Genomic DNA, 24590 nt, shown 5'->3' with positions numbered 1-24590 from the left:
TGAATTTATAATTGAAATTGTATGCAAATTGATAGATTATAACATTTTTCAATAATGTTATTATCCATTTCAAAATTATGAAGCAAAGAATAAAAGAACAATTTAAAGAAAGAAATCTTCGAGAGGGTAACTTGGAGTGAGAGAAAGGGATGATGCTGTGTTTATATGTATGTATAAACATACATACATGTACACATTCACACACGCATACATACATATACACATATATAAACACAGCATCACCCCTTACTCTCACTCCAACTTACCCATCGCTCAGCCGGAGAGACTGAGCTGGTTACTATCTGGGAGAGAAAACTGGAGAGACCGACCTGGTTATCATCCACGCCTATCAATCAAAGTTCATCAATGGCCGAGTCTCACACGCAGGAAGAGCATTTCGACGTCCTTACCAAAACTGGAAAGAAGACTGGAGTTTCCAAGCCCAGGCACGATTTTCTTTACTATCCTTATTCATTTTGTCTGCTCATACACGTTCGGTTGGTTGATTGTTAATTTTAGACCGCAAAAGTAGTTTACACGAGTAACAATTGGCACGTTCTATCGCTGATTGATGCAGTGATTTTTGTTTGATGCGAGTTCCTTATTTTCTAACTATTCATCCATATCCATCAAGATGATGGGACAGTGATAATCACACTTTTCGTCTTCTTCTTTTAATGTCCGTAGGCCTTTTGGTTGTGTAATTAGATGGGTTTCGTGTCTCATTGTCGCTGAAAATGTTGGTTATCTAGCTTCCAGATTGAAACTTAATCCTACAAACTGCCAAGTGCTAGAACACCGAAGAAGTCAATTCGTCTTCTTGTTGCTGTGATTTTTTTTTTTTTTTTTTTTTTTTTTTTTTTTTTTTTTTTTTTTTTTTTTTTTTTTTTTTTTTTTTTTTTTTTTTTTTTTTTTGTTTTGTTCTCAGCTGCAAACAAGTTATGTATCACTTTGTGTAGTTGTTTGGGCTCGATCTGGCTCAAGTGTATCATGTAACCCATTATCTGTTGTATTTTAGCTGTGTATTCTGTTATCTGATAGTTTCATTTTGTGATAGAGTACTAATGTAAACTGTTCGTTAAGTCTTATGTAATTTCTGATTCTTATGGAGTCTGTAAATCCATCTATTCTCATGGAATCGGAGCACGTTCTCTGATTTTCTTCTCTTTCCATGGGTGTCTTCTTCTTCCTTCCACGACTCTCCATAAGCTCTACAGTGATGAATGCTTCGACTGAGATAGATTCGGAAAAAAGTTCATGAAAAAAGAAAAATGAAAAAAAGGTTTCACCATGTGATTATTTTTACTAGACAAGCTAAATATTTCTCTGTATCCATCATAAATACTTTACTGGACAATACAGGGGAGCTGTTCATAGAGATGGGGACTACCATCGGGCTGTTCACGTGTGGATTTTTGCTGAGAGTACACAAGAGTTACTTATCCAACTACGTGCTGACTGCAAAGACTCTTGGCCTGGGTTGTGGGATATATCCAGTGCCGGCCACATATCTGCTGGCGATTCATCACTCGTGACGGCTAGGTAATATTGTTGATGATTAATTGTCTTTTCATCTAACTAATCAGTTACCGTTCCTGTTTTAGGTTTTAAGACTACAAAGAAGCTTCCATAAAAAGATACGAGCATGCTCTATTGAATGCATGGGTCAAATTTCATTTATCATATTATCATTTAAATTCACGGTTTCAACTCTGTCAATGGAGAAACAAAAATGTAGAAAATACCTTATGAAGTGTGTCAACTAAATCAAGGAGTTGACAGATTCCAGTAACGGTAAATGAATGTTTTGTGTATGATAATTATAAAGATAACTTTTCTGGCTGTCCCTTAGTTCCAGAAAATTATTGGCATACAAGATAGCAAACTAGATTGCTGGATTCCAATTTTGAGTGTAGTTTGGTTTGTATGTTTTAATCCTGCTAGGCTCAAGGCTTCTCAATTGAGTTCACTCTCCAGCTTAGTGATCATTATTCTTCGAGTGTTATTTCCACAAATCGGGATGCGTTTATTCATTCTTCCTCACTTATTTTGTTATTTTCCTTTTCTCCTTGTTCTTTCTCCTTTGAGAATCTGTGTCCTTGAGCATTTTTGCTTCTTTTAATTAATCAATGAGAAGTTAGTATTTGTTAAAAATCCATTTTCTTCTCTAATTAGGCTATTGGATAAATACTAGGGAAAGCCTTCATACTTTTGTCTTGAAATGACCTGATTAGTTCTGGTTACCTGTTCAAGGCCTCTAAATTTTCTTTTTGATTATTTTCCCTGGCTTGGACAATATGGCACCATTTGTTGGTTCTACATTGTGATTTCCTGGTGTTTCATTCCACTGCTTTCTAAATCATTTGTTACTGAAAAAATGACGAAGAAATCTACATGTACTCTTTCAGGAGGGAGCTTCAAGAAGAGCTTGGCGTTATTCTTCCGAAGGATGCATTTGAAATGATATTTGTTTTTCTCCATGAGACGTTAGTGGATCGTTCCAAGTAACTGTGATAAAATTAGACATTGCATATGATGTGCTTAATTATATCCCCGTTTTATCTTTTAAAAATAAATTTTTTAGCTAAGTTTCTCTCTGTGATCAGTTCAATGCCTGCATATTGTTGATTTTTTTTTTTTTTTTTTTTTTTTTTTTTTTTTTTTTTTTTTTTTTTTGGTTAAGAAAAATTTTGTGCATGTGAAGCAGGGTTTTCCATAGAAAATTTACCAGAATTTTGTTTTTGAAAGTAAGATTTCTCCCGCTTCAAATTCTATGGCTTGAGTCCTTGCTTTCCTATCAAGAGAACTTTTAATATTGTATTTGGAACTCCATGGATTTTTTCGATGGAATTTTGTTTTCTATATAAAAAAAATTGTAGTGATTTCACCCTCTTAATTTTTTTCCTTCTCCAATTCATTGATCATGGACAATATGCACATTGATCCACAATCTGTATTATTTTAGGTCTGAACATCTTTGTTGGCAGTGTAATTGATAACATCTTTCAATGCTATCCAACAATATCTAGAGGTCATGTCAACATTTTTTTTTTCTTGTATGGTAGAAATAACATATAATATGACATCTGTGTATTAACGGTTGGTATACATTGGCATATTAGTTCAATTCTATTTTGAGGTCTTCTAACAGAGTCAACACCTGTATTGCTTGTTATTTTTAATGATTTGTCCTTGGATTGATATACAGCATCACAAATTGTGGACAATTTATCAATAATGAATTTGAGGACGTGTATTTGGTAACAACATTGGATCCAATCCCTTTGGAGGCTTTTACTCTTCAGGTTAATCATCTATTTGTTTCTCATTTAATCTTAACTAGGAATATGAGTCCTGCAGCTTTCCCCCTCTTCTTTTTTGACATGTTAAATTTTGTTTGTGCTTCCTTAGCCAGCAAAGCATTCTTGAAAAAAAGATTTTTTTTTCTTGAAAGATGTAAGACATTGACTTACGATATTTGAACTTCTAAATTTTGGTAAGGGGTTTTGGGGACAAAAAGGTAGTAGAGAACCAAATATATCCTTAGGTTTGAAACAGATTTATCCGTAGTTGTCCCCACCCGCATATGTTAATTGGATTGAACTTCTCATTAACTTATAAGCTCCAATGGTAAGATTACATAGGTGTGCTGTGAGCCTGTGACCTTCATCCTAAACTTGCATCTTCTAACATCTTCGAACAAACTTGGATATACCTCGCCTTTCTATTCTAACAGTTAAATGTAGTAAGAAACTAGAATGCGGAGGATGGTTTGATAATGGCAACTGTTCTTTTCAACTCTTCAGCACTTATTCTTTTATTGCGGAGACAGTAAGAGATGCTGGAGTTTGATTATAGGCTTATTGAGTTCACAAAGAATCTTCCTTACTTTGACTAGACAGAACTTACACCTGTTGATTGGGAATAGTTCACCGGGAAAACAGATATTTCTTGGAAACTGGGGCTGGGGCTGCAAAAAGCAATATTTTGGAAACTGGGGCTGCAAAGAAATTATAGAATTTTGAAGACAGACTTGAGATCAGGTGGAGATGGCAGTAATAAAGGCTATTCAATGCTTCTGCAAAAGCAAGTTCAATATTCATTTGATGTAGACACCAACTAGGAGATAAAAATCTAAGATTTAAATCATATTTCGGTTCCTGTAGTTTCTTATTTTTTCTATTTTAATCTCTAAACTTTCAAATTTATATTTTAATCTTTAAAACTTTCAAAGTCTTTATGGTTAATTATATGATAATCTTTTAACTAAAAGTCTTAGTTTGTTCGAAAACTTGATGTCTAACTCACTATGTATATTTCAACATTTATTCACAAAGACATTACTTTGAGAAGTTAAATGGCCATAAAACAGGCAAGCACCTATGTTCATCCACACTGATAGATGTCAAGAATAATGGAAATGAAATCGAAGAGAAAACCACTATGGTTTGGTCTAATGGTCAATAAGAGCCAATAAAAATAGTAAATGGCTTAGAGGGAGTAAATCCAAACCATGATGACCACTTATCCACGATTTAATATTCAAGAAGTTGTCTTGACATCAGAATGAAAGAGGGTCTGATAGGTATCCCAGAAAAAAAAAAGAAAAAGGGAAGTAATTGCACATCTTCGTTGTAGTCCATGCTTGAGCTTCAAAGGCTATTGCAATTAAATGAATTATGTGCCTAAACAAGTAATGGCCAGAATGCCTTAGAAACTGAACTGTATGAGACTATGAACATATATTTTGCTTTAAATTTGATGTAGGAATCAGAAGTGTCTGCTGTTAAATATATACATTACCTGGAGTATAAAAGCTTACTTGCAAACGAAGATCCTGGGTATGTCCCATATGATGTAAATGGGCAATATGGTCAACTTTTTGACATAATTACACAAAGGTACGTTGTTGACTGGTTTAACATTCTCGAAGAGATGATGTACTTTTTTTCATTATGAATTTTGTATTATTCAGTTTTCAAATAGAAACATAGTGACCGATCTTACTTGAACAAGATCTGTTGTATAGGCTGTAGAACTGTCTCCTTGAATTCCAATAGAAAAATGGTGAAATTGATCTATTGTAGGATGAAATATAATATTATAGCAAAGCCGTCAGCCTTTCATCTCTTCTATCTTAAAGTAGTAATAAGAGATGAAACATTTCCGCTTACCTTCTTTGCCTGAAATATCCGCATGTTTTTTTGGGCCTTTTCATAGGATAAATTGTAATATATTCTACCTTTTGGGCTTTTGTACATCTAAATGCATCTTGGTGGTGCCACGGATATAGTTAATTCTTTTCTAATTACCCTATGACCCTTTTTGATTGGAAGGTCTAGTTACCCTATCTCTCTTCCCCCGGCCCTTAGATTGTTACTTTTTCTCCTTTTGTAGTATTACACACCTTAGGTTTCTTATTAAAAAAAAGGAAGAATAAAATAAAGAACTGAAGTGAGAGGGAGAGAGAGAAAGAGCATTCTTAAGCAAGAGTAAGATGTCATCTATTTATGTTGTGGTGTATAGTAAGTCGTAACACCACTATGCTTCAATCTTATACATGCAACAACGATATAATCTACATGGCATGATATGTAGATTTTACATTTAAAAATGTATTTCATCAATTAGCTGTAATCTCTCTCACTCTCACTTGCCCCACAAGCCTGGAGGTTCTAGGATCTGAAGAATCTCATTTCTTGATTTCGTACAGGCAAAGTTATTTTTGCACTTGAACCCATTTTCCCTCTGCAAATTTACTTAGGTACAAAGTGGACAATGTGGCACGGAGTTTAACTTTACAAAAGCAACTGCAACGCTATGCTTCTGTTTCACTCAATGTTGAGGTAGCTTCCATTTTGAACTTTTAGCTCTATTTGGCTTATTTCAGAAGATGCCTGTGCGTTTTGTTTATAATATTTGATTTTATAACGATTCAGAGTTTGCTATCTCTGAATGTTATAGAAGGCTTTTTATTTATGAAGTAGGAAAAATATCTAATTACGCATGTTAAGGTTTGTTGTACCTACTTTATTTTTTTGTTATTATTATTTTCATCAGAGAACTGAAATTATCATTGATCAACATTTTCAAATGAATGGGAGAACAATATGCTCTATGAAGAATTCTAGTTGCCTAGATACAAGCAGATATAGAGGGAAAAAATTCTGCAAATGGAGGGGACAGGCACCTCAAATGACATAATAAAGGAAACATGACCGAGTTTCCTGTGTATTGATACTCTCATGACCGAGTTTCTAAGCATATCTCCAACATCTTCTCTTGTGTTCTTTCTTTTATTCCTTTATCACAGTTTGTATAGAAGGATGAACTGTGCATTATAAGTGTGTTGAACTTTGAACTACAGGGTAGTAAAGATTCAAAAGCAAATAAAATGCAAGCTTAAAAAAAATATCTCTATCAGATTTTGGTGTAATGCATTCACTATTTTAGAAAAATAGTTATGTTTTCATCTTCATGAAAGGGCACTTGTTCTTTTTATATATTTTTTTATTTATAGATCTAACATTTAATGTTTCTAAAAACTTAGACATGGAAATACTGGTGGTATTGAAAAATAAGTTTTTCAATTCTTAATATAAACAGGAACTTAGAAAAACAAATGCAGCAACTCGTTGATGGGGGTTTAAAGAAACTTATTCCTTGTGCTGACAGGGTTTTAATGCAATATCCAATGACTTTTTATTATTTTATTTTCTTTCTACTGGCGTTTGCTTTAAACAATGAGTGTGTTTCTTCTCTGTAGTTGGAAGGGCTTACAGATGCGGATAAAGAGGCTCTGGATTTACTTATCAAGGCTGCTGCAATAATGGATGAAATATTCTGCCTGCAGGTTCGCATATACATTTTGTGAAGTAATCTTATAGGGGAGACTTTTATAGCTTGCTTGCTTTAATTTTGTGGGCATAGGAAAGATACAATATGTGGTTAAGAGTTAGGCTGAAAAGTTCTTGAATGTTCTTTGATTAAATCAGTTCTGTGATGGAATATCTCTCAAGAGACACTGAATTTGTTTTGTTACGCAAGAAGAAAACATGTTGACACAGTTTAATCTTATCAGTTCTGTGATTGCAATAAAATCAAAAGATGGTTGAGATAACTTAAGCAGGATGGTATCTGCTTCAAGGCTGTTGCATAATGTTTTAGTGTATTAGGCACTTCCACTAAGACAAGGATGATATCTTGAATCTTTAAACTCGTGGCTATTGGGCTAGGTATGAATATTTTGAGTTTTTAAAGCCTGTATCGGCTGGTTGTCAAGGGCATATTTACCGTTTCCTAGTTTCTTAGAGGAAAGGGATTAGAGTTTATGTTGTTAAGTTGGGGTTGGGCAAATATCGAGTTCATTGAGTACTTCAATTTGATTGGATTTGGAAAAGTAGGGGTAAGGCTCTTCAGATCCTTCCTCTGGTTTCCTTATCAACATCAACATATTCTTAATTCTTTTCAAATTGGTATAAGAGTATCCATTCTGGTGACAATCTGATAGGAACCTATCTGGCGATAGCGTGGTGGAAACCCGGTTGAATAGGTTCGAAAAAGATTGTGTATTGGGAGTTTGGTGATTGAGGTAAAAGGATAGAGTAACTTCCTTACGAAAAATAATGATTTTGGTGCAATAACTAAATTGCGCACTACGAGGTAAAATTACATGGCAATCTGCGTGAGAAGTAGAAAGAGGATTGTTGGGGGTAAAAATGCTTGGCCAGAGATGCGAAAGGAAAGGTAACTGCTACAAGTGATTGAACATTCAAAAAGTGAAGGGAGGAGAGTACATCGGCCTGAACAAAACCCAGAAAGTTACTGTGGTTAATAATGAATTATTTGTTTTCCTGGATAGATTACTAGATAGTTACTGTGGTTAATAATGAATTAACCACCTTTGTAATAAAGCCCATTACCCTGTGAGCTAAGCCTGATATAAAGGCCAAGGCTTCCTTTTGTTCAATGTTTCCCAAAGAGGATTAAATACTGCCACAATGCTTTTTGGTCCCACCAGGGACCTGTGAAAGAGTAGAGATAGAAGCAAAACATAAACGAAAAAGTGGTAGCATCCACCAAAATGAACGGATAATGGAAATATTTCCTACCTTCTCAAGAATAATAATAAAGCAATGGAAATGATTCTCAATTTTATTCCGGAGCTCACCAGTTAGAAATCATTTGTTATTCTTTCATAAATTTAGTAAACTATAGGAATGAGAATGAGAGAGAATGATCCATTCCGGCATTCTCTTTTCATTTTAAAGAGAATCCTTTCTTTGTTTCTATTTTTCGTTCTGACCCTTCTAAATCAAAAAGCTTTATGAAACTGGTTTGTTTCCTAAATCATTGATTGATGGTGATGAGTTCGTCTAGAATTTATGGTTTCATATTATTTTGTCCAGGTTTGGTACAGTAATCCAGATTTAAGAGATTGGTTGGGGAAGCATGCTGCTTCATCGCAGTTAGATGAATTGAAGTGGGCCTATTATCTGATTAATAAGACTCCATGGTATGTTTTCTTCAGATCAAGATTTTTTACAATTTTACTAAATGTCTTAATTTTTGAATGTTCATGTACTTCTGCTTATATGTGCATTAATGCGGCGTCAGTGGGTGGCTGGTTGCAAATTGCAGCTTTCTGTATTTCTCCACTGTCTGCTAATCTTTTTTATTTTTTATTTTTCTTTCTTTCATGACTTAGTCTTCTTTGCCAATGTGTTTTCTTAAAAGCTGGACTAATCTCCACCTCAATAAATTATGTTTCACTTTCAACAGGTCTTCCCTTGATGAAAATGATGCATATCTGACTACTGCAGATTCGGCAATAAAGTTGCTTCCTGAAGCAACTAGGCCAGTTTGTGGGTGGAATGGCCTGAAATATAAAGCTGCATTTCCATTGCAGAAACCTCCTGGTGCAAATTTCTACCCTCCTGACATGGACAAGATGGTATGCAATGAGTATACTTAGATTGATAAAGAAAAAAATGATATGCGTTCATATAAAAGAAAAAAGATTTGAGATGCAGTGAGTGCAACCTCTTGTTACAATCTTGTAGGAATTCAAACAATGGAAGGACAGTCTGACGGAGAATCAGCAAGATGTTGTTGCAGGATTCTTCAGCGTCATTCGAAGACATAGTGAATCTAACTTAGATTTGTCTATTTGCAGTAGTGGTCTTGATAGCACAAATCCTTCGGAGGGTTCTATTTATGATTTGTACAATGTACCTTTTTCCCAGGAATATAGTTCTTTCCTGTCAAAAGCCGCTGAGTTATTACGTAAGGCAGGAGATATAACTAGTTCTCCCAGGTAAGAGTTTTCCCAATTTTACATTTTACGTGAATTTTGTTAATTTCTGAATCTAGATTTTTCTGCTTACAATGTTTTCTGAAATATTTTTCCTTTCTATAGCTTGAAGAGATTACTACATAGCAAGGCAAATGCGTTCCTCTCAAATGATTACTATGAATCAGATATAGCATGGATGGACTTGGTTAGTTTCACAAGTTCATTACATTTGCATAGTATTGCCGTGAATGCAATACATATCTAGTTAATTTGTTAGACATGGATTGCTACAATGGGAATCCTGAATGGGATGTATAGGAATTGCTTAGGTACAGTTCTCATTTCCAATGTGTCAGTTGAACTCTTATTGCTTTTGTTTGTTGTCTTGTCTTGTCTCATTTTTTTTGTGCGTGTGTTCTTATTAATAAGAAACAGAGAATGGGATATATTTAAAAAGCACCAAACCGAGGAACAGCTTAGGGGCGGGGGGGGGGGGGGGGGGGGGGGGGGGGGGGGGGGGGGGGGGGGGGGGGGGGGGGGGGGGGGGGGGGGGGGGGGGGGGGGGGGGGGGGGGGGGGGGGGGGGGGGGGGGGGGGGGGGGGGGGGGGGGGGGGGGGGGGGGGGGGGGGGAGGGAGTCAGTGCTCCCCGCCCAAAAAGCTACAAAAGAGAAGAGCCTTCCAATCGGAAACAATTATTAAAACTAGAAATATAAAAGAATTTCGTATGATTTGAGCACCACCAAGGAAAGGCATATTGTGCAATTTTACAAAAGAATTTGATGTTTTCACTTATTCTCAAAATATTTTTAAATTTCTAGAGAGTGAGTTTTGTTTTGTTTATTTTTCTTTTTCGGTCTAACACTTTAAATCAACCAAAAAGCATGAATTTGTTGTTTTTGCAATTTGCATGAGATAACTAATATCAAAGAACGTGAGAGACTATGCCGCAGTTTGAGTCATTAGTGTTCTCTTCCTCGTTCATGTCCTAGGTAGGGCTTTTGTTTTGGTGGTGATGGTGAGAAAAGGTACTTTAAATGAATGCTTATACCAAAGCATGTTTCTCCTATAGTTTTTGTACATTTTCTTTTTCTTATTGATGAATTATTGAACTTAAAATATACAACAACATTAATTGATCACTGCCACATCTGATCTATCTAATTATGGGAATTTAATAATGGATGTAATTGACTATTACCAGCACCTAGATTTATATTCCATAGCGAGAAAAACAAAGAAGGAAGTTGTACTTGATAATTTGTTTTGGTGTTCGATTTATAAATATGAGTCTTCAAGTTTTGCAATATTAACAATGTATATACGCGAGTATTAGACTATTTGAACAGCATTGCTGTTCCTTTTCTCTCACATTGTGTTTCTTCTCACATTTGTAGGACTCTAAGTTGGATGTTACCATTGGTCCGTATGAAACCTATGAAGATGCACTTTTTGGGTATAAGGTACCTATTAACGCAGCTATGTATTTTGCTTAGACATTGATTGTTTTAACCTTCTTGGAATAAGCTGGATTCAAGCAGCCATATCTTTGTTTGGTGGCTTGAAATTCTTTTGAGAACTTTCTTTTCCTGAAACGAACTCTTTTTTCCTTTAAAATTAGGGCAAGAAGTTGTGATATCTCCCATAGTGTGGTTCCTGTTTGGAACTCTATTTATTGGTTCCTATTTGGCACTCTATTTGGTGCCAGGTTTTATATCAAACGTAAATTTACTGATTGGTGTGATCCCTTCCGTACAGTGGGGCTTCATTAGTATCCTATTTGTTACTAATTTTTTTATAACAAACTTGAATCTACTGGTTTTCTAAAACTATCAGTTCTTGTCAGTTTACAACCTTCATATGCTAACGATGCTAAATTTTTGGATTGCATCAGGCTACATTTGAAGCTTTCATCGGAATTCGGGATGATAAAGGAACTTCTCAAGTAAAATTTTTTGGTGATAATTTGCAGGTATTTTTTGACCTGCCAAGTCACAATATGTTTTCTTTTTTTGTTGGCTTTTTGGGCTTTTTTGCTGTCTATAATGCACATCCAAGTTTCGTATCCAAAAAAGGTGACTTTCTGATCTTTTCTTGGAGAAGAGAAAAGTTTTCCCCCCTTGGAAAATAATTCTAATGGAGTTATTATTATAGGTTCTGGAACAAAATCTCCCTATGGACAATGCATACAAGTCAAAAGATGTTAGTGCTGCTCCCATTCGGGTTGTCCAGCTTCTCTACAATGCTGGGGTGAGTTAATTTTTCACGATTTTCACAGGTTCACATAAAACGTTCGTTTATTTCATAAGACATGCTTTTCTGTAGTTTTATGTACATAAGTTTTATACTGAAAGATTGTGGAAAGAGATGCATATCTTGTGTGTTTTACTTGAGAATTGAGAATTATCATATGAAGAAATTGGATGGTAATTTATTGAAAATAATTGTGGAGACCAGTAGTTTCTACATGAATTGTTCAATAGCTTTGGAGAGGCAAACCTTGCTAATCTATAAAGTAGATCTGTATGACATTGAGATTAATTCGTTGGATTTTATCAGGATGTAAAGGGCCCTCAGACTGTTGCTTTTAATTTGCCAAATGACGAGCGAATTGTGAAAGACCGAGGAACATCAATGGTTATGCTTAAGAACGTTTCAGAGGCCAAGTACTGTACATTTTCTTTGTCGTGGATTCAACTGTCATTTTATCTTAACTTTGGATTCTCTTTTGGGAAATTATTGGACATATTTAGATGTGCTTGTTTTCACATTTTTCTAGGTTCAAGCATATTCTTCAGCCTATTGCTGATGTTTGTATTACGAATGAGCAACGTGGATATGTGGATTTCGATTCTTTCTTTACTCATACAATTTGCCATGAGTGTTGCCACGGGATTGGACCTCATACCATAACACTCCCGAATGGTAAAAAATCAACCGTGAGATTGGTTAGTACCATAAATTTTCTGTTTTGATATATCTGATTGCCATTACTTCTCCTTTTTTTTATATTTTTTATGCAACAACATCAAATATAAAATTTGTAGTACTTACAGTACATTAGTACTCAACTTAACAATCTCTTAGTTGAGTACTAATGTACTGTAAGTACTACAAATTTTATATTTGATGTTGTTTATTTTATCATTCTGGATATGAATGTTACTTTCAAAATTAGAAAAGAAAAAAAAAACACTGGTTCACATGTTGTCCTCACTCTTTTTTATACTTTAAAAGTATAAAAAAACTAATAATAAATGGAGCCATCCCTATTCTCTAAGTTATATAGATTTATCGTCTAGATTACATATCTAGTGACTTTGGTTGAAGAAGAATCTGTTGGAGGATTTAAAATTTTCGACTTGGTTAAGAATGAATAAGGTAATTAGGTTGTAAAGTTCATCAGTTGTGGTTCTCATCTTTGTGTATACAAGGCGTTTCTTTCATATAGTGTTCATTCTTCACCCGACTATCAAAGTTCTTTATAACCGAAAACAAGATGTTTGTTTTCTGACTTTCTTGTTCTATCTCATAATTCTTACGACTGGAAATTTGGTTTATTCTTCTGCAATTATGTCTCGTGAATGGAGACAATTTCTTGGCTCGGATGGAAAGAGACCGTTGTGCTGCTGGTTGTTGAATCTATTTGGGCTAAATTCTAGATGCTTACTTTTGTTGGTGTGTCCTGTGATTCCTAAGACCATCAATTTGGTTGGTATTTTATGAATGGAGCTGTGCACTTTTCTATTTTGAGCAATCTTGTGGTCTTGATCCTTCTGAATAACTCGACCCTCCACATCTATTTTTTGTTCCCAGGTTTTATTGGAGGCCTTTCTAGTGTATTATCGTATCTCTATTTTTTGTTACAGGAACTGCAAGAACTCCACTCAGCTATGGAGGAAGCAAAAGCTGACATTGTAGGCCTTTGGGCACTGAAGTTCCTCAACCTCCAGGTTGGTTGGTTGGATCCATCGACCTTCTTAACTACAATATTTTAAAAAATTCTTGGGTTCACCGATCATCTATTTACTAATTTAATATGTTGGAATCTCAATCAGGGCCTTCTACCAGGAGCTTCATTGAAGTCTGTGTATACTACTTTCCTTGCGGGATGTTTCCGGTCAGTACGTTTCGGCTTAACAGAGGCTCATGGGTAAGCTAACTTGACATTGTTTCTTCCGCTTATGTTTCCTTGCCTAGCATTTTAGACTTTCGGTTTATTGGCAGAAAAGGACAGGCCTTGCAGTTCAATTGGCTACATGAGAAAGAAGCCTTCGTTTTAAATCCAGATGAAACATTTTCTGTTAATTTTGACAAGGTACAGCCCTAGACGTCTAAATTTCATCTTCAAATGAGTTAGTCCTTCTAGTTTAAGTGTATGAGTCCTTTATTTTTCTTTTAAGGTGGAAGATGCAGTTGAAAGCCTGAGTAGGGAGATACTAACCATACAGGCAAGAGGTGACAAGGAGTCAGCAAGTCTGCTTCTTCAGAAATATGGTGTCATGTCCGAACCATTGAAATCAGCATTGCAAAATTTAGAACGAATCCAGGTAAACGCTAACAAATAACACAGATTCACTATTACATTTAAAGATTGAAAATTCCAGTAATTACATCAAGTACATATATCTTAATCTTTTACAAATACACCACCCTATAATTATTGACTCCTATTGATAAACCATTGAATAATTGAATGACTTAAAATGTACTGTTTTGTTTATGAGATATAGAATTGGTAAATGAGTAAACTAAATAGTTGTTAAATTGATGGGATATACTAATGGCTGTACATCTTAATTGGTTGATGTATTTATGAATTCTGTTTCTTATTGAATTATGCCATTTTGAAGTTTACCCTCTATTTGATTTACTAAATAATCAATGTTCTTCATGCCTATATTCTATTAACGAAAATTTGAAGATTGTAGATTTTGGGACAAACAGAATTGTGTATTATAGATGGGGTTTAAAAAATATATACAAAAGAAGATCATTTAAATGAAATGCATCATAGCCAAGTTTATATATAAGACACTGATAGTCTATTAAAGGTGAACTCATGCTGTAAATTTAATACTATATCGATGATTATAAACTAATTAGTTCCCTTCCACTTCGCAATTTCAGGTACCTGTGGATATAGCTCCCGACTTCCCCATTGCCAACAAAATATTGGGAAAGAAGAATTTGCCTTTATGCTGAAGGATTACTATTGGAGGCAATTTGGAGTATGATTATTGCTATGGTGTGTAATAGTAATTTGGCTGTATCTCTCATGTTTGAGGAGTGTCTTTTTCCTTCAAGAAAATGCATTAACAATATGCTTATTGCTATGGTGTGTAATAATAATTCGGCCATATCAGGTGTGTAATAATAATTCGGCCATATCAGGTGTGTAATAATAATTCGGCCATATCAGGTGTGTAATAGTAATTTGGCTTTATCACTCATGTTTGTGGAGTGTCTTTTCCTTCAAGAAAATGCATTAATAATATTTCTTTTGCCCATCACAGGCTTTATTGAGCTCAGGCACAATGTCTTATACTAAAAAGTGTTATATAATTTGAATGGATAATTCTAGAAGGAGCCATCGCACTGATAATGTCCACTTTGAACACTTTGAGCATGAATTTTTATGGCTTTGTTTTCGATTTTTCTATAATGTCACATCCAACATATAGGATTACTAACATTCCTCAATAATCCTCAATAAATTCAATTCTCCAAAGTTTCTGCGCCTTCTAGGGAAGGCAAATCAGTCAGTAAACCAAAAATCTCCATGTTATTATGTCTTCATTTGCACGATGCTTTCCTCTTCATTTGCACGATGCTTTCCTATTGAACAATCTCCATATTTCTTCACCATAGTTTTGCCATTTCCCTCCACATTGCTCTAATGTTGGCATTGTTAAATTTCATGTTTTGTTTTTTTTTGTTCGCAAGGAGTTTCTTCTGTAGAAGTTTGATTAAATCTCTCTTGACATTATTGATGGATTTTTCTGTTCAGAAGTTCAGGATGGTACAGATGATGAATCCTTCTCTATAACCAACTGAAAGAGGCTGGGCCCAGTTTCAACAAGTAACTGGAGGTGATTTGTAGATAGACGAACACAGGTACAAAATCTACTTTTTAAAACAAAAAGAGAGTTCTTCACTTGGATTAAAGCCAACGGTTGTGCAACAGGAAATCCATTTGATAGCAATACAGGGTCATTCCTAGATAACTTTCAGCTCCCCAAGCCAAGCGGTATGCAGAGGGCAGGGGTCGGGTTTTCCAGCAGCAATGGCTTTCTCGGAGAGAGAATAGAACCACCCGTTTCGCCATTTGAACTGTACAAGTAAAGGGATTGTTAGCACAAGAAAAAAAAAGGTATCGAGGGAGCTCCCAGAATTCCCTTTTGATTTTAATCTACCTCTTTTACTGCCGTGGGGAAGTGAGCCACAGCCCGAGAATATGCACATAATCTTTCCTCTATACCTTCTTCAAACACCAACTGCCTTTCAGCTGCGGCTGCAGATGCAAGTTCTGCAATGAGGCTAGAAACCTGCAATTATAAATTCGGATTAGATAGTCTATACGCAACAACCTAAGTCCTATCGCTAGCATATATTATCCTCTTTAGGCTTTCTCCTCAATGTTTTTAAAACGCATCTGCTAGGGAGAGGTTTCTACACCCTTATAAAGAATGATTCCATAATATACATACATAGCTGAAGAATTATGCAGTAAACTAATTGCGTGAAGAAGGTATCGTACTTCAGAGCGATAATCCTTTTCCACAGCACCCACGGTCGCACCTGGATGACGTGCTCCAACGAGCATAAATGCAGAAATCCAAATCAGCTTCTCCAACATTTGTTTCTCAAATGCTTCCTTGTCAAGAACCTAGCTTACAAACACAGTCTTTAAAGTTAGTGTGTATATGGAATAAAAGAATATCATAAATGACACATATTTCTCTAAAGAACATTCATGAAACAACTCATTGTTTACTTCCCAGTTTACACACAAGAGGCACATTTCTTTTGTGAATTTACCTTGCAGGAGAGGCCTGCAGCATTGAGCCTTCCAGCTACGGCAGATGCCCATTTTCCATACGCTGCTGTCAGTCCTTCAGGATTGGTATCCGTTATTCCATCCACAGGAGCCTCTCCCAGCTTTGAGATAGCGAAATATGCTAACACTTGATTAACATCATTTAGACCTTTGCTTTCATACCAAGGGTCCAGCATTCCATTCTGGAAAAAAACCAAATCTGCTAGATTGTCAATATCCATTGCTAAAACACAATACAGCACAAGCCATTCCAAATGGGATGTTGCATTAGAATACCCTAAATTCTTCCGAAATCCAAATGTTGCATTAGAAATTTAACAACAAGTCCAAACCCACCCCCACAGCTAGCAGATATTGTCTTCTATGTGCTTTCACTTCCAAACTTTGCCTCAAGGCTTTAAAATGCTAAGAGAGTGCTAGGAAAAGGTTTCCACACCCTTGTAAGAAATGTTTCGTTCTCCTCTCCAACCAATGTGGGATCTCACAATCCACCCATCGAGAAACATCCTCATTGGTGTGCTCGGTTGTCTAGTTGATTGCATATGGTATGCAAGCGTGGATATTAAATTGAGTCATGAAGTCCAGACGTGAACTATAACACCAATTGGAAAGGAAATGAAATTTGGTAAACTTGTACCAAAAAACTTGAGCTGAAGCTGAGTTTATGGGATAGGCAATCAAAACAAGAAAGGCCATAATGCTAAAACTTGGAACAAAAACAAAAAATTTCAAACCCCACAAAACGAGATGGGAGTGAAGCATATCGTCGCCAATAAATGCGTCTCGATTCAAAATAAGAGAGAAAATAAAGACAATAGCACGATTCGATGATCATACCGTTCCACCTCGATTGAGGAGTGGATTCAAGAACAGCTTCAAGATCATCATTTCTAGTACAAACAAGTATAGGACCTGGAAAATCAAGGGGCACGGACTCGCCTCTCTTCACCAAAAAATCTTCGCCGTTTCCCATGTCCAGCAGCGCCCTCCCAACGCGCCCACTTCCGACTATCACAGCGGGTACCACCTTAGTTCCGGTAGCCGCGGCCATGATTCTCAGACGGCGATCGCGAAATTTAGAAGCGGGTTTAGAAAGTCGAGACCAGAGAGAAGAGCTAGAGATTGTGAAGGAAATTGCGGCGGCCATGGCTGAGAAGGAAATGAACCAGGTGAGCTTGAAGTGACATTGTTGTGTGGTTTGTATAAGCAGAGAGGGTCAGTGTGGGTTTTCAGAGAGCGGCTTTGAGTGGCGGAGAAGAAGATAAGCCACTCGATCTGTGGCCATGGCTGCGCCCACCGACCTATCTGTAAGTTGTTTATAGGCCCGATGGGCTTTTTAATGTAAGAAATATGTGGGCCTAAGCCCACATAAGGCTTAACTGTATTTGGTTTAGGCTAAAACATGTTGCTTAAAATCAAACACTAAATGGACCTGTCTGCAAGTTGTTTGTTGGCCCGATGGGCTTTTTACGCAAGAAATATATGGGCCTAAGCCCACATAAGGCTTAACAGTATTTGGGCTGGGCTAAAACACAGGTCACACTAAATGGACCCACCTCTAAGTTGTTTTATAGGCTCGACGGGCTTTTTTATGCATAAAATATGTGGGCCTAAGCCCACCTAAGGCTTAATAGTATTAGGGCTGGGCTAAAACTTGTTGTAAGTTGTTTATAGGCCCGATGGGCTTTTATGCAATAAATATGTGGGCCTAAGCCCACCTAAGGCTTAAAAGTACTTGGGCTGGGCTAGAACTTAGAACAAGTTTTTAGAGGCCTGATGGGCTTTTTACGCAAGAAATGTGTGGGCCTAAGCCCATAACAGTATTTAGGCTGGGTAAACTTGTTCTAAGTTGTTTAGAGGCTCGATGGGCTTTTTATGTGATAAATATATGGGCCTAAGCCCACCTAAGGCTTACAGTATTTGGCCTGGGCTAAAACTTGTTCTATGTTGTTTAGAGGCCCGAGGGGCTTTTTTGTGCAAGAAATATATAGACCTAAGCCCACCGAAGGCTTAACATTATTTGGGCTGGGCTAAAACTGTTTTTGTCTCAAGTTCAACAAACCAAAGGACGATGGGTGACAAGAAAACGTTTGTATACCTCGCCAATCTCCCTATAACGCTCTGTATCTGAATCCCCTAACTGATCTCAGGCACAGCCGTAGCTGCATCGACGGCGGTGGATTCCGACAAGGTAAGGAAAACTTGATCCCCAATATGAAGGTAAGGATTCCAGCACTTCTCACTTGTTTTGATTAACATCTTAGTAAGTTTGGTTATTGATTGTCATCTCGTATACGTTGGAGAGGAGAATGAAATATTCGTTATAAGAGCGTGGAAATCTCTCCAATCTCTCCACACGATTGGGAAATTCAAAGAAGCCAATATCGGCTAGTAGTGGATTTGGGTTATTATAAATGGTATCAGAACCAGATATCAAACAGTGTGCCAGTGAAGACATCGGTTAGAGGGGAAAACAAATTATTACTTGTAGGGTTGGAAACCTTTCCCTAAAAAACTCGTTTTAAAACTTTGAGGAGAAACATAAAAAGGAAAGGACAATATTGGATATCGGAAAAGAAAGGAATGGCAGGACCGAAAATTGGCAATGGCTTGCCATCAACGACGGAATGGAACGTGTAAGTATAAAATATCATATATGGGATCAGGTTCATTTCCTCGCACATTCTAATGGAGTGTTATATTGTGTTGAAACAAGTTTGGAGAGTTCCTATAATTGTGACATTGTTTTCTCCTTGTGTTCATTCTCAGCGAGCTCGTCTGAAATCAATCCCGAGCCAGTCGAAATCGCTTCTCGCTGCTGTAACGTAAACCATCACCCCATCCTTTGTTGAGAGGGAGTCCCACATTGGTTAATTGTGGGAATATGATCATGAGTTTATAAATAAGAAAATACATTTCCACATAGTATAAGCCATTTTGGAAAGTACAAAGAAAATTCATGAAAATTTATGTTTAAAGTGGACAGTACCATACCATTGTAGAGAGTGTGATTCCTAACATCCCTTCGGATATCTCTCTTTTCTCCCTCTATCTTTTCAGAGTGATAGCTGTGCTTTCTATTTTTCTAAAACTCATAAATCTACCCCATGCAAAATTGAATAATTTTGAATTTATTGGATATAAAATTCAAATTTTATCTAATAAAATAAATAAATTTTTATATAATTTTTTATTTTTTCAAAAACTGAACAGACAACTTTGAAATAAATCATTAATCAATAAAAATGATTCCAATACAATTCCTCAAGTAGTGAGCTGGCGAAGTACGTTAATGAAATATATACAGGTAAGCACTTCAACTTCCAACGAACCAAATCAAAATCACATGCGACAAAAACAGGCAACCTTATTAAATGCATCTTAAAGGGATGCATAAGGTCACAGAGATGCTATGTGACCACAACCTATAAAACTTCAATCGTATTATATATACTTTACTTTCAGGTTAATATATTATTATTATTATTTATAATCAAAATTATTGCATCAATTAATTAAAATAATAATAATTGCTCATTTTCGTCCCATATATTAACAAAAAATAATAATTGCTTAAATTAAATATTGGGCTGGACAATTATATTAACAAAAATGATATTTAAAGTTTTACGTACTTTTCTTTCTAATTTGTATTATTTACAAAAATAAAAATAATTCATTCATGACAAATTCTGGCCCTTTTTATTATAATTTAAATTTCTACTAAAAATTCCAATCGCTATTCTGAATGCATGCAAGATTTCTACTGTTGCATGCTGATGAATTCTACGGGGGGTGGGATGGAATTAAACGCTTCCTTCTCTCGTTCTTGTGAATAAAAGGAGGCTGTGGAAAAATAAAAAAAAACTAATTTTGTCTATAATTTTAATTAATTACCTGCCTCAGGCCACGCCTCCATTATCTCCGTTCCCGATATTCGTAATCCGCCATGGCCATGGCCGAAGTTATTTTCTTTTGCTGATCTCGTCGGACGTTAAATTCCTCAATCCCCTCTTTTGATCCTACCTAATTAAGCATCGAGTGCGTAGTGAAAATTTGATGAAGGTAAAAACGAATTTAGATACCCAAAAATGCCGTCGTCGCCTTCGGCAATGTCGTCGGAATCTTGAGTACAATCGAAGTAAGTTTGAATGTCATCGGGAATACAGCGGCGAGGCCGGTCAGATTCCGGCGGCGTCTGTGGAGGGTCGGCGGTGGGGTTTCTTTCTATTATATCATTAAATTTTGAGGAATGGAGTAGAAGCTCCAGCGTGTTCGACGACGAGGACTCACCGTCGCCAGGTCCCAGCGGTGGCGTGGAGATGGGTTGGTCGGAGCTCGAACATTGGGACGGAAAGGTGAATTCAAGGAGGGATTTGGGGTCCAATTCTGAAGTCGTTTTGCCGGCGTTAGGGCTTGGTGGACAGTTATTATTGTTTGGGATATCTTGTTCCTCAGGACGGAGGCATTTGATATAACGGCTAAGGTCGAAATTTGTAACGGCGTTAAGGCCACGGTATTCTATGGCGGCCATGTCGTAAGCTGTGGCAGCTTCCTCTTGGGTAGCTGTGAAAGTAATAATAATAAAATAAAAAATAAATTGAAGATAATAATACAAGAGAGAGGAAAATTTTAAAAATAATAATAATAAATTGGAGATCTTAATTTGTATGCAAAATTTGGTGGGAGGACTTTGAAAAATTTATGAAATCATGTGTCAAAATGAATAATCTTAAATGGCTGGCCATGCAGCAGTTGAGGTTTGGTGATCTACATCCCAACAACTGGATTTAGTTGCATATATATTTAAATATTTTAGAAAGAACAGAAATGATCTTAATATCTTATTTTTTAAAAATTAAGTTTGGGATGTCCTACNAAAAAAAAAAAAAAAAACAAAAAAAAAAGATTTTGAAAACTAACCCTGATTTAACTTTTAATTTTTATATTTTAAAAGAAACTTTTGATTCATTAGCTAAAATAGTTGAATTTTAAATATAAAAATAACTTTTTTATATATAAAACTACTTTGTTTTGTTTTCACGATTTACTCCAATTTTGAAGACATATTTATGAAATAAATAAGCATGATTTTATAATTAAAAAAAAAAAAAAACTAAAGAAAAATCAAGTGAAAACAATCCCTACCCAAAATAAATAAATAAAGTAGTTATCCAATAGTGGAACAACTTTATTTTATTAAAATAATGATAACAAACCGCTACCTATCAAACAAAACCTTCACCATTTGATAATATAGCGCAGTTTCTTTATAATCAATATTATGGGTTTTTAAAGCATAAGGAGGCAGATGAAAATATGGGACTACACACCAGAGAAAGAGATAATAAGACTATTCATATCCATGCCGAGTATTAAAGAGTGTAGTCTATGATGTCAACTTTATTTATGAACAATATAATGTTGGTTATGTTCATGAGAAATAATGATTTTTTAAAAATTTAAGGAAATTACCGTATGTTCCAAGGTAAAGGTATTTGTTGCCAAACACTCTTCCGATTCGAGCTTCCCATCTTCCATTATGATGGTGCCTGCAGCAATGTAATTATTTTACACGAACCCAAACCCAAACTCTTTCAATTTTCAATTACTAAACATCAAAAAGAAAATATAAAATGAGTTAGCATAATCATAAATTTATAAGTAAATGGTTATAAATGGTAAACAAATACATCTTTGGAGGCTTCTTAGTGAAACTAAAAATAAGATCGTATGAGAATTTATGTGAATCTATAATTCTTAATTCAAAATACGTCAAAATTTCAAAAGATTGTAACGGTTTTTTTTGCACAACTAACAAACAACTTTACATGTCAACTTTACATGTCAAGATTGTCTTCCATCTTTATAGAGAAATACCGACATGTAGTTTTTTCTTCTTCTTGGTTAGTAGTTGAAGAAACTTCAATACTGTGAGTGGAAAGAGAAATTTCACAAATTGATAGCACAAGGAGACTGGAAAAAGGGCAACGTAGAAAGTTAACCAAGAAAGTTCCACACGCAACACGTTAGATTCTTCATATATTTGCATAAGGCAGCTAGACAGCTACGGAGTGTTTGACTTTGGTTAAGAAAGGAAGCCTAGTTTACATTTGATGCATAAAATTGTTTTCCAGAAGCTACAAATTTACTAATTACATGGATAACATAAGCCCAAGTCATGCATACCTTTTATGCTATAAACTAACTTTTTAAATCATAAACCAACAAACAGATGGGTAGTTGCAAAATTAAAGCTCTTGCAATACATTTTTCTAGCAATCCAAAGTCAACAAAGGTGTAACAAATTTGTAGGCAAAAAAAAAAAAAAAAAAAAAAAAAAAAAAAAAAAAAAAAAAAAAAAAAAAAAAAAAAAAAAAAAAAAAAAAAAAAAACAGAAATTACACCGAATTTGTATGCTTATATCTTTATGATAATTAAATTTTAAAAAGTGTTCTTAATTTTTTTTTATTTTGTGTCAGAAAAAATTCATCATTACTCTATATAAAAGCATAAAACTCAATTTTATACTTAGAAAATCAATTACTTTTTAAAATTTTAAATATGTTGTTGAAAACTTATTTACATGTTTAACATTCAAATAATAATTAGATACTTTTAAAAATGAAATAAATTTAAGGTTAAAAGCTAAATTTATAATTTAATTGATAAAAGTTTTAAAATATTTGTTTCCATGTGGAAAAGAGAAGTTCCAAATTTCTTTGGCAGAATCCACTTTTTATTATTTTTAAAATAAAAACAAATAAACAGATGTCACACAAAAACTAATAATCTTCTTAATAATGAGGCAACAGTCCTGTTATAGTCGAGGCTATGGTACCTTGCTACACCTCTGTACTTCGAAACCCCGCGAGAAAAGCCGCTACTCTTCCTGTGGATTGAACTCATAAAAATGGATATGGATTCTAATTTAAAGTTTAAGCAGAAATAAAATCTCTGGAAATGGCAATTACCTTCTCAAATATCCAATATACTCCTCTCTTGATTGACCTTCCATTTCTTTAATCTCGTCTTGGTACGTTAATAGCTACAAACAATAAGATCAGAGGACTTGAACAGATGATCTTCAACCAATTTCTTGATTTCCTTATAGGCAAAAGAATAAATAAAATAAACAAGTGAATGCGGAACAACAATCGATCAATTGGAAAATTACTGGAAAGTTGAGAACAGTTTCAGTTCCCCAGTACTTGAGCGCAGCAAGGTCGTAAGCATGAGCCGCTGCTTCTTCATCATCATACGCACCTGTAAATCAGAAGAAAACAACAGTACACATACTTACACCGATCACTCTGTTTCAAGGTTAAATCGCAAATCAAAGTTCAAATCGCAGAAATACCTAAATACACTGCGGGTTTCAGTTCAGATTCCATGAATAAACCACCACACCGCAATACAGAGGCATAAATCAAAAGATCAAAGAAGAGTAAAATCAGGATCGCAACCAAACATCACAGATTGAAAGAGAAAACAACAGATTACAGAACCTTGTCTTCCTTTCTTATTCTGTCCTTCATTCCAGCAATTCTTATCCCACAAATGCGCCTCATACCGTCCCGTCCATCTATGCCTAAAGTAAACCAAATCGATTCAAGAGAAAAAAAAATCAACCGATTGAATAGCTTTTAAGTTTTAACCAAACCGATAATGGCTAACCTGGTGACTCCGCGGTATACAGAGCTACGCTGAGCGGGAGAATCTCGAGGAGTGGACTTACGCGTCCGCTTGAGTACCTTCTTCTGGCTGTGATGGAGTGGAGAAGACTGAGAATTAGCGGTGGTAGAAATGGAATTCTTGTGCGGCGGATGTGAGATCTTGGCCATTAAAGCAAGCGAGAAGGCGACGGAGTGGGAGGAGGGAAGTACGTGAAGCAGCGGAAGAAAGAGGGAGAGTAAATGACAGAGTCATCCAATGGAAAAGGGCAAATTTAAAAGGGAAGGGAAAAGAAAGAGTAAGCAAATATATAGGGCGACAGATGGGAGCTGTTTGTTTGTTTGGTATTGGTATATTTGGTATCGGTATTGGAATGCCAGCAGAAGAGGAGGTCGGTTTTTAAATCGTATGCCCGTCTTTCTAATTATGCGCTTTCATTTTCTTTTTCTTTTTCTTTTTTCTCACCTATTTTCCCTATTTCCTCTCCCAATTCTTGTTTTTCTTTTTCTTAAACTCTCTATTAATATTTCAAATAAAATAATAATAATATTTATTTTTAAAAAT

At 35.5% G+C, this 24590-nt stretch overlaps 3 protein-coding genes across 9 annotated transcripts; 1 reads left to right on the top strand and 2 right to left on the bottom strand.

Moving 5' to 3' along the window:
• Nucleotides 1-246: 246 nt before the first annotated feature.
• On the top strand, nt 247-14823 carry LOC111488020 (nudix hydrolase 3). 5 transcript variants are annotated; one of them, XR_002719147.1, is made up of 22 exons: nt 247-446; nt 1363-1542; nt 2409-2504; nt 3209-3305; nt 4768-4901; nt 5765-5846; nt 6767-6853; nt 8409-8515; nt 8782-8953; nt 9063-9316; nt 9419-9500; nt 10690-10755; nt 11187-11264; nt 11447-11542; nt 11852-11958; nt 12072-12240; nt 13162-13245; nt 13351-13445; nt 13520-13610; nt 13696-13842; nt 14423-14630; nt 14687-14823. XR_002719147.1 is itself a non-coding variant. In XM_023135590.1 (21 exons), the coding sequence occupies exons 1-21, from the start codon at nt 367-369 to the stop codon at nt 14495-14497; spliced, it is 2379 nt and encodes a 792-aa protein (XP_022991358.1). In that variant the 5' UTR covers nt 247-366; the 3' UTR covers nt 14498-14823. The 5 variants fall into 5 exon arrangements, 4 of the variants coding, with proteins under 4 accessions (XP_022991358.1, XP_022991360.1, XP_022991361.1 ...); XM_023135590.1 differs by having other exon boundaries at nt 14423-14823; XM_023135592.1 differs by having other exon boundaries at nt 248-446; nt 2409-2486; nt 14423-14823.
• Nucleotides 14824-15248: 425 nt separating this feature from the next.
• LOC111488021 lies at nt 15249-17637 on the bottom strand. Of its 2 annotated transcripts, none has more exons than XM_023135595.1 (5): nt 17190-17637; nt 16334-16551; nt 16053-16181; nt 15709-15840; nt 15249-15625 (listed from the first exon to the last, which is right to left on the bottom strand). In XM_023135595.1, the coding sequence occupies exons 1-5, from the start codon at nt 17497-17499 to the stop codon at nt 15512-15514; spliced, it is 903 nt and encodes a 300-aa protein (XP_022991363.1). In that variant the 5' UTR covers nt 17500-17637; the 3' UTR covers nt 15249-15511. The 2 variants fall into 2 exon arrangements, with proteins under 2 accessions (XP_022991363.1, XP_022991364.1); XM_023135596.1 differs by having other exon boundaries at nt 16334-16534; nt 17190-17625.
• Nucleotides 17638-19609: 1972 nt separating this feature from the next.
• Nucleotides 19610-24327, bottom strand: LOC111488405 (AP2-like ethylene-responsive transcription factor At1g16060). 2 transcript variants are annotated; one of them, XR_002719188.1, is made up of 9 exons: nt 24030-24327; nt 23861-23943; nt 23713-23721; nt 23530-23618; nt 23327-23400; nt 23194-23244; nt 21828-21904; nt 20250-20918; nt 19610-19628 (listed from the first exon to the last, which is right to left on the bottom strand). XR_002719188.1 is itself a non-coding variant. In XM_023136139.1 (8 exons), the coding sequence occupies exons 1-8, from the start codon at nt 24194-24196 to the stop codon at nt 20383-20385; spliced, it is 1086 nt and encodes a 361-aa protein (XP_022991907.1). In that variant the 5' UTR covers nt 24197-24327; the 3' UTR covers nt 20032-20382. The 2 variants fall into 2 exon arrangements, 1 of the variants encoding a protein (XP_022991907.1); XM_023136139.1 differs by lacking the exon at nt 19610-19628 and having other exon boundaries at nt 20032-20918.
• Between the last annotated feature and the right edge of the window lie 263 nt (nt 24328-24590).

This window comes from Cucurbita maxima, unplaced genomic scaffold, assembly GCF_002738345.1.
Source record: "Cucurbita maxima cultivar Rimu unplaced genomic scaffold, Cmax_1.0 Cma_Scf00013, whole genome shotgun sequence".
In the NCBI taxonomy this organism is placed as follows: domain Eukaryota; kingdom Viridiplantae; phylum Streptophyta; class Magnoliopsida; order Cucurbitales; family Cucurbitaceae; genus Cucurbita; species Cucurbita maxima.
This window is presented reverse-complemented; position numbering and strand designations above follow the sequence as displayed.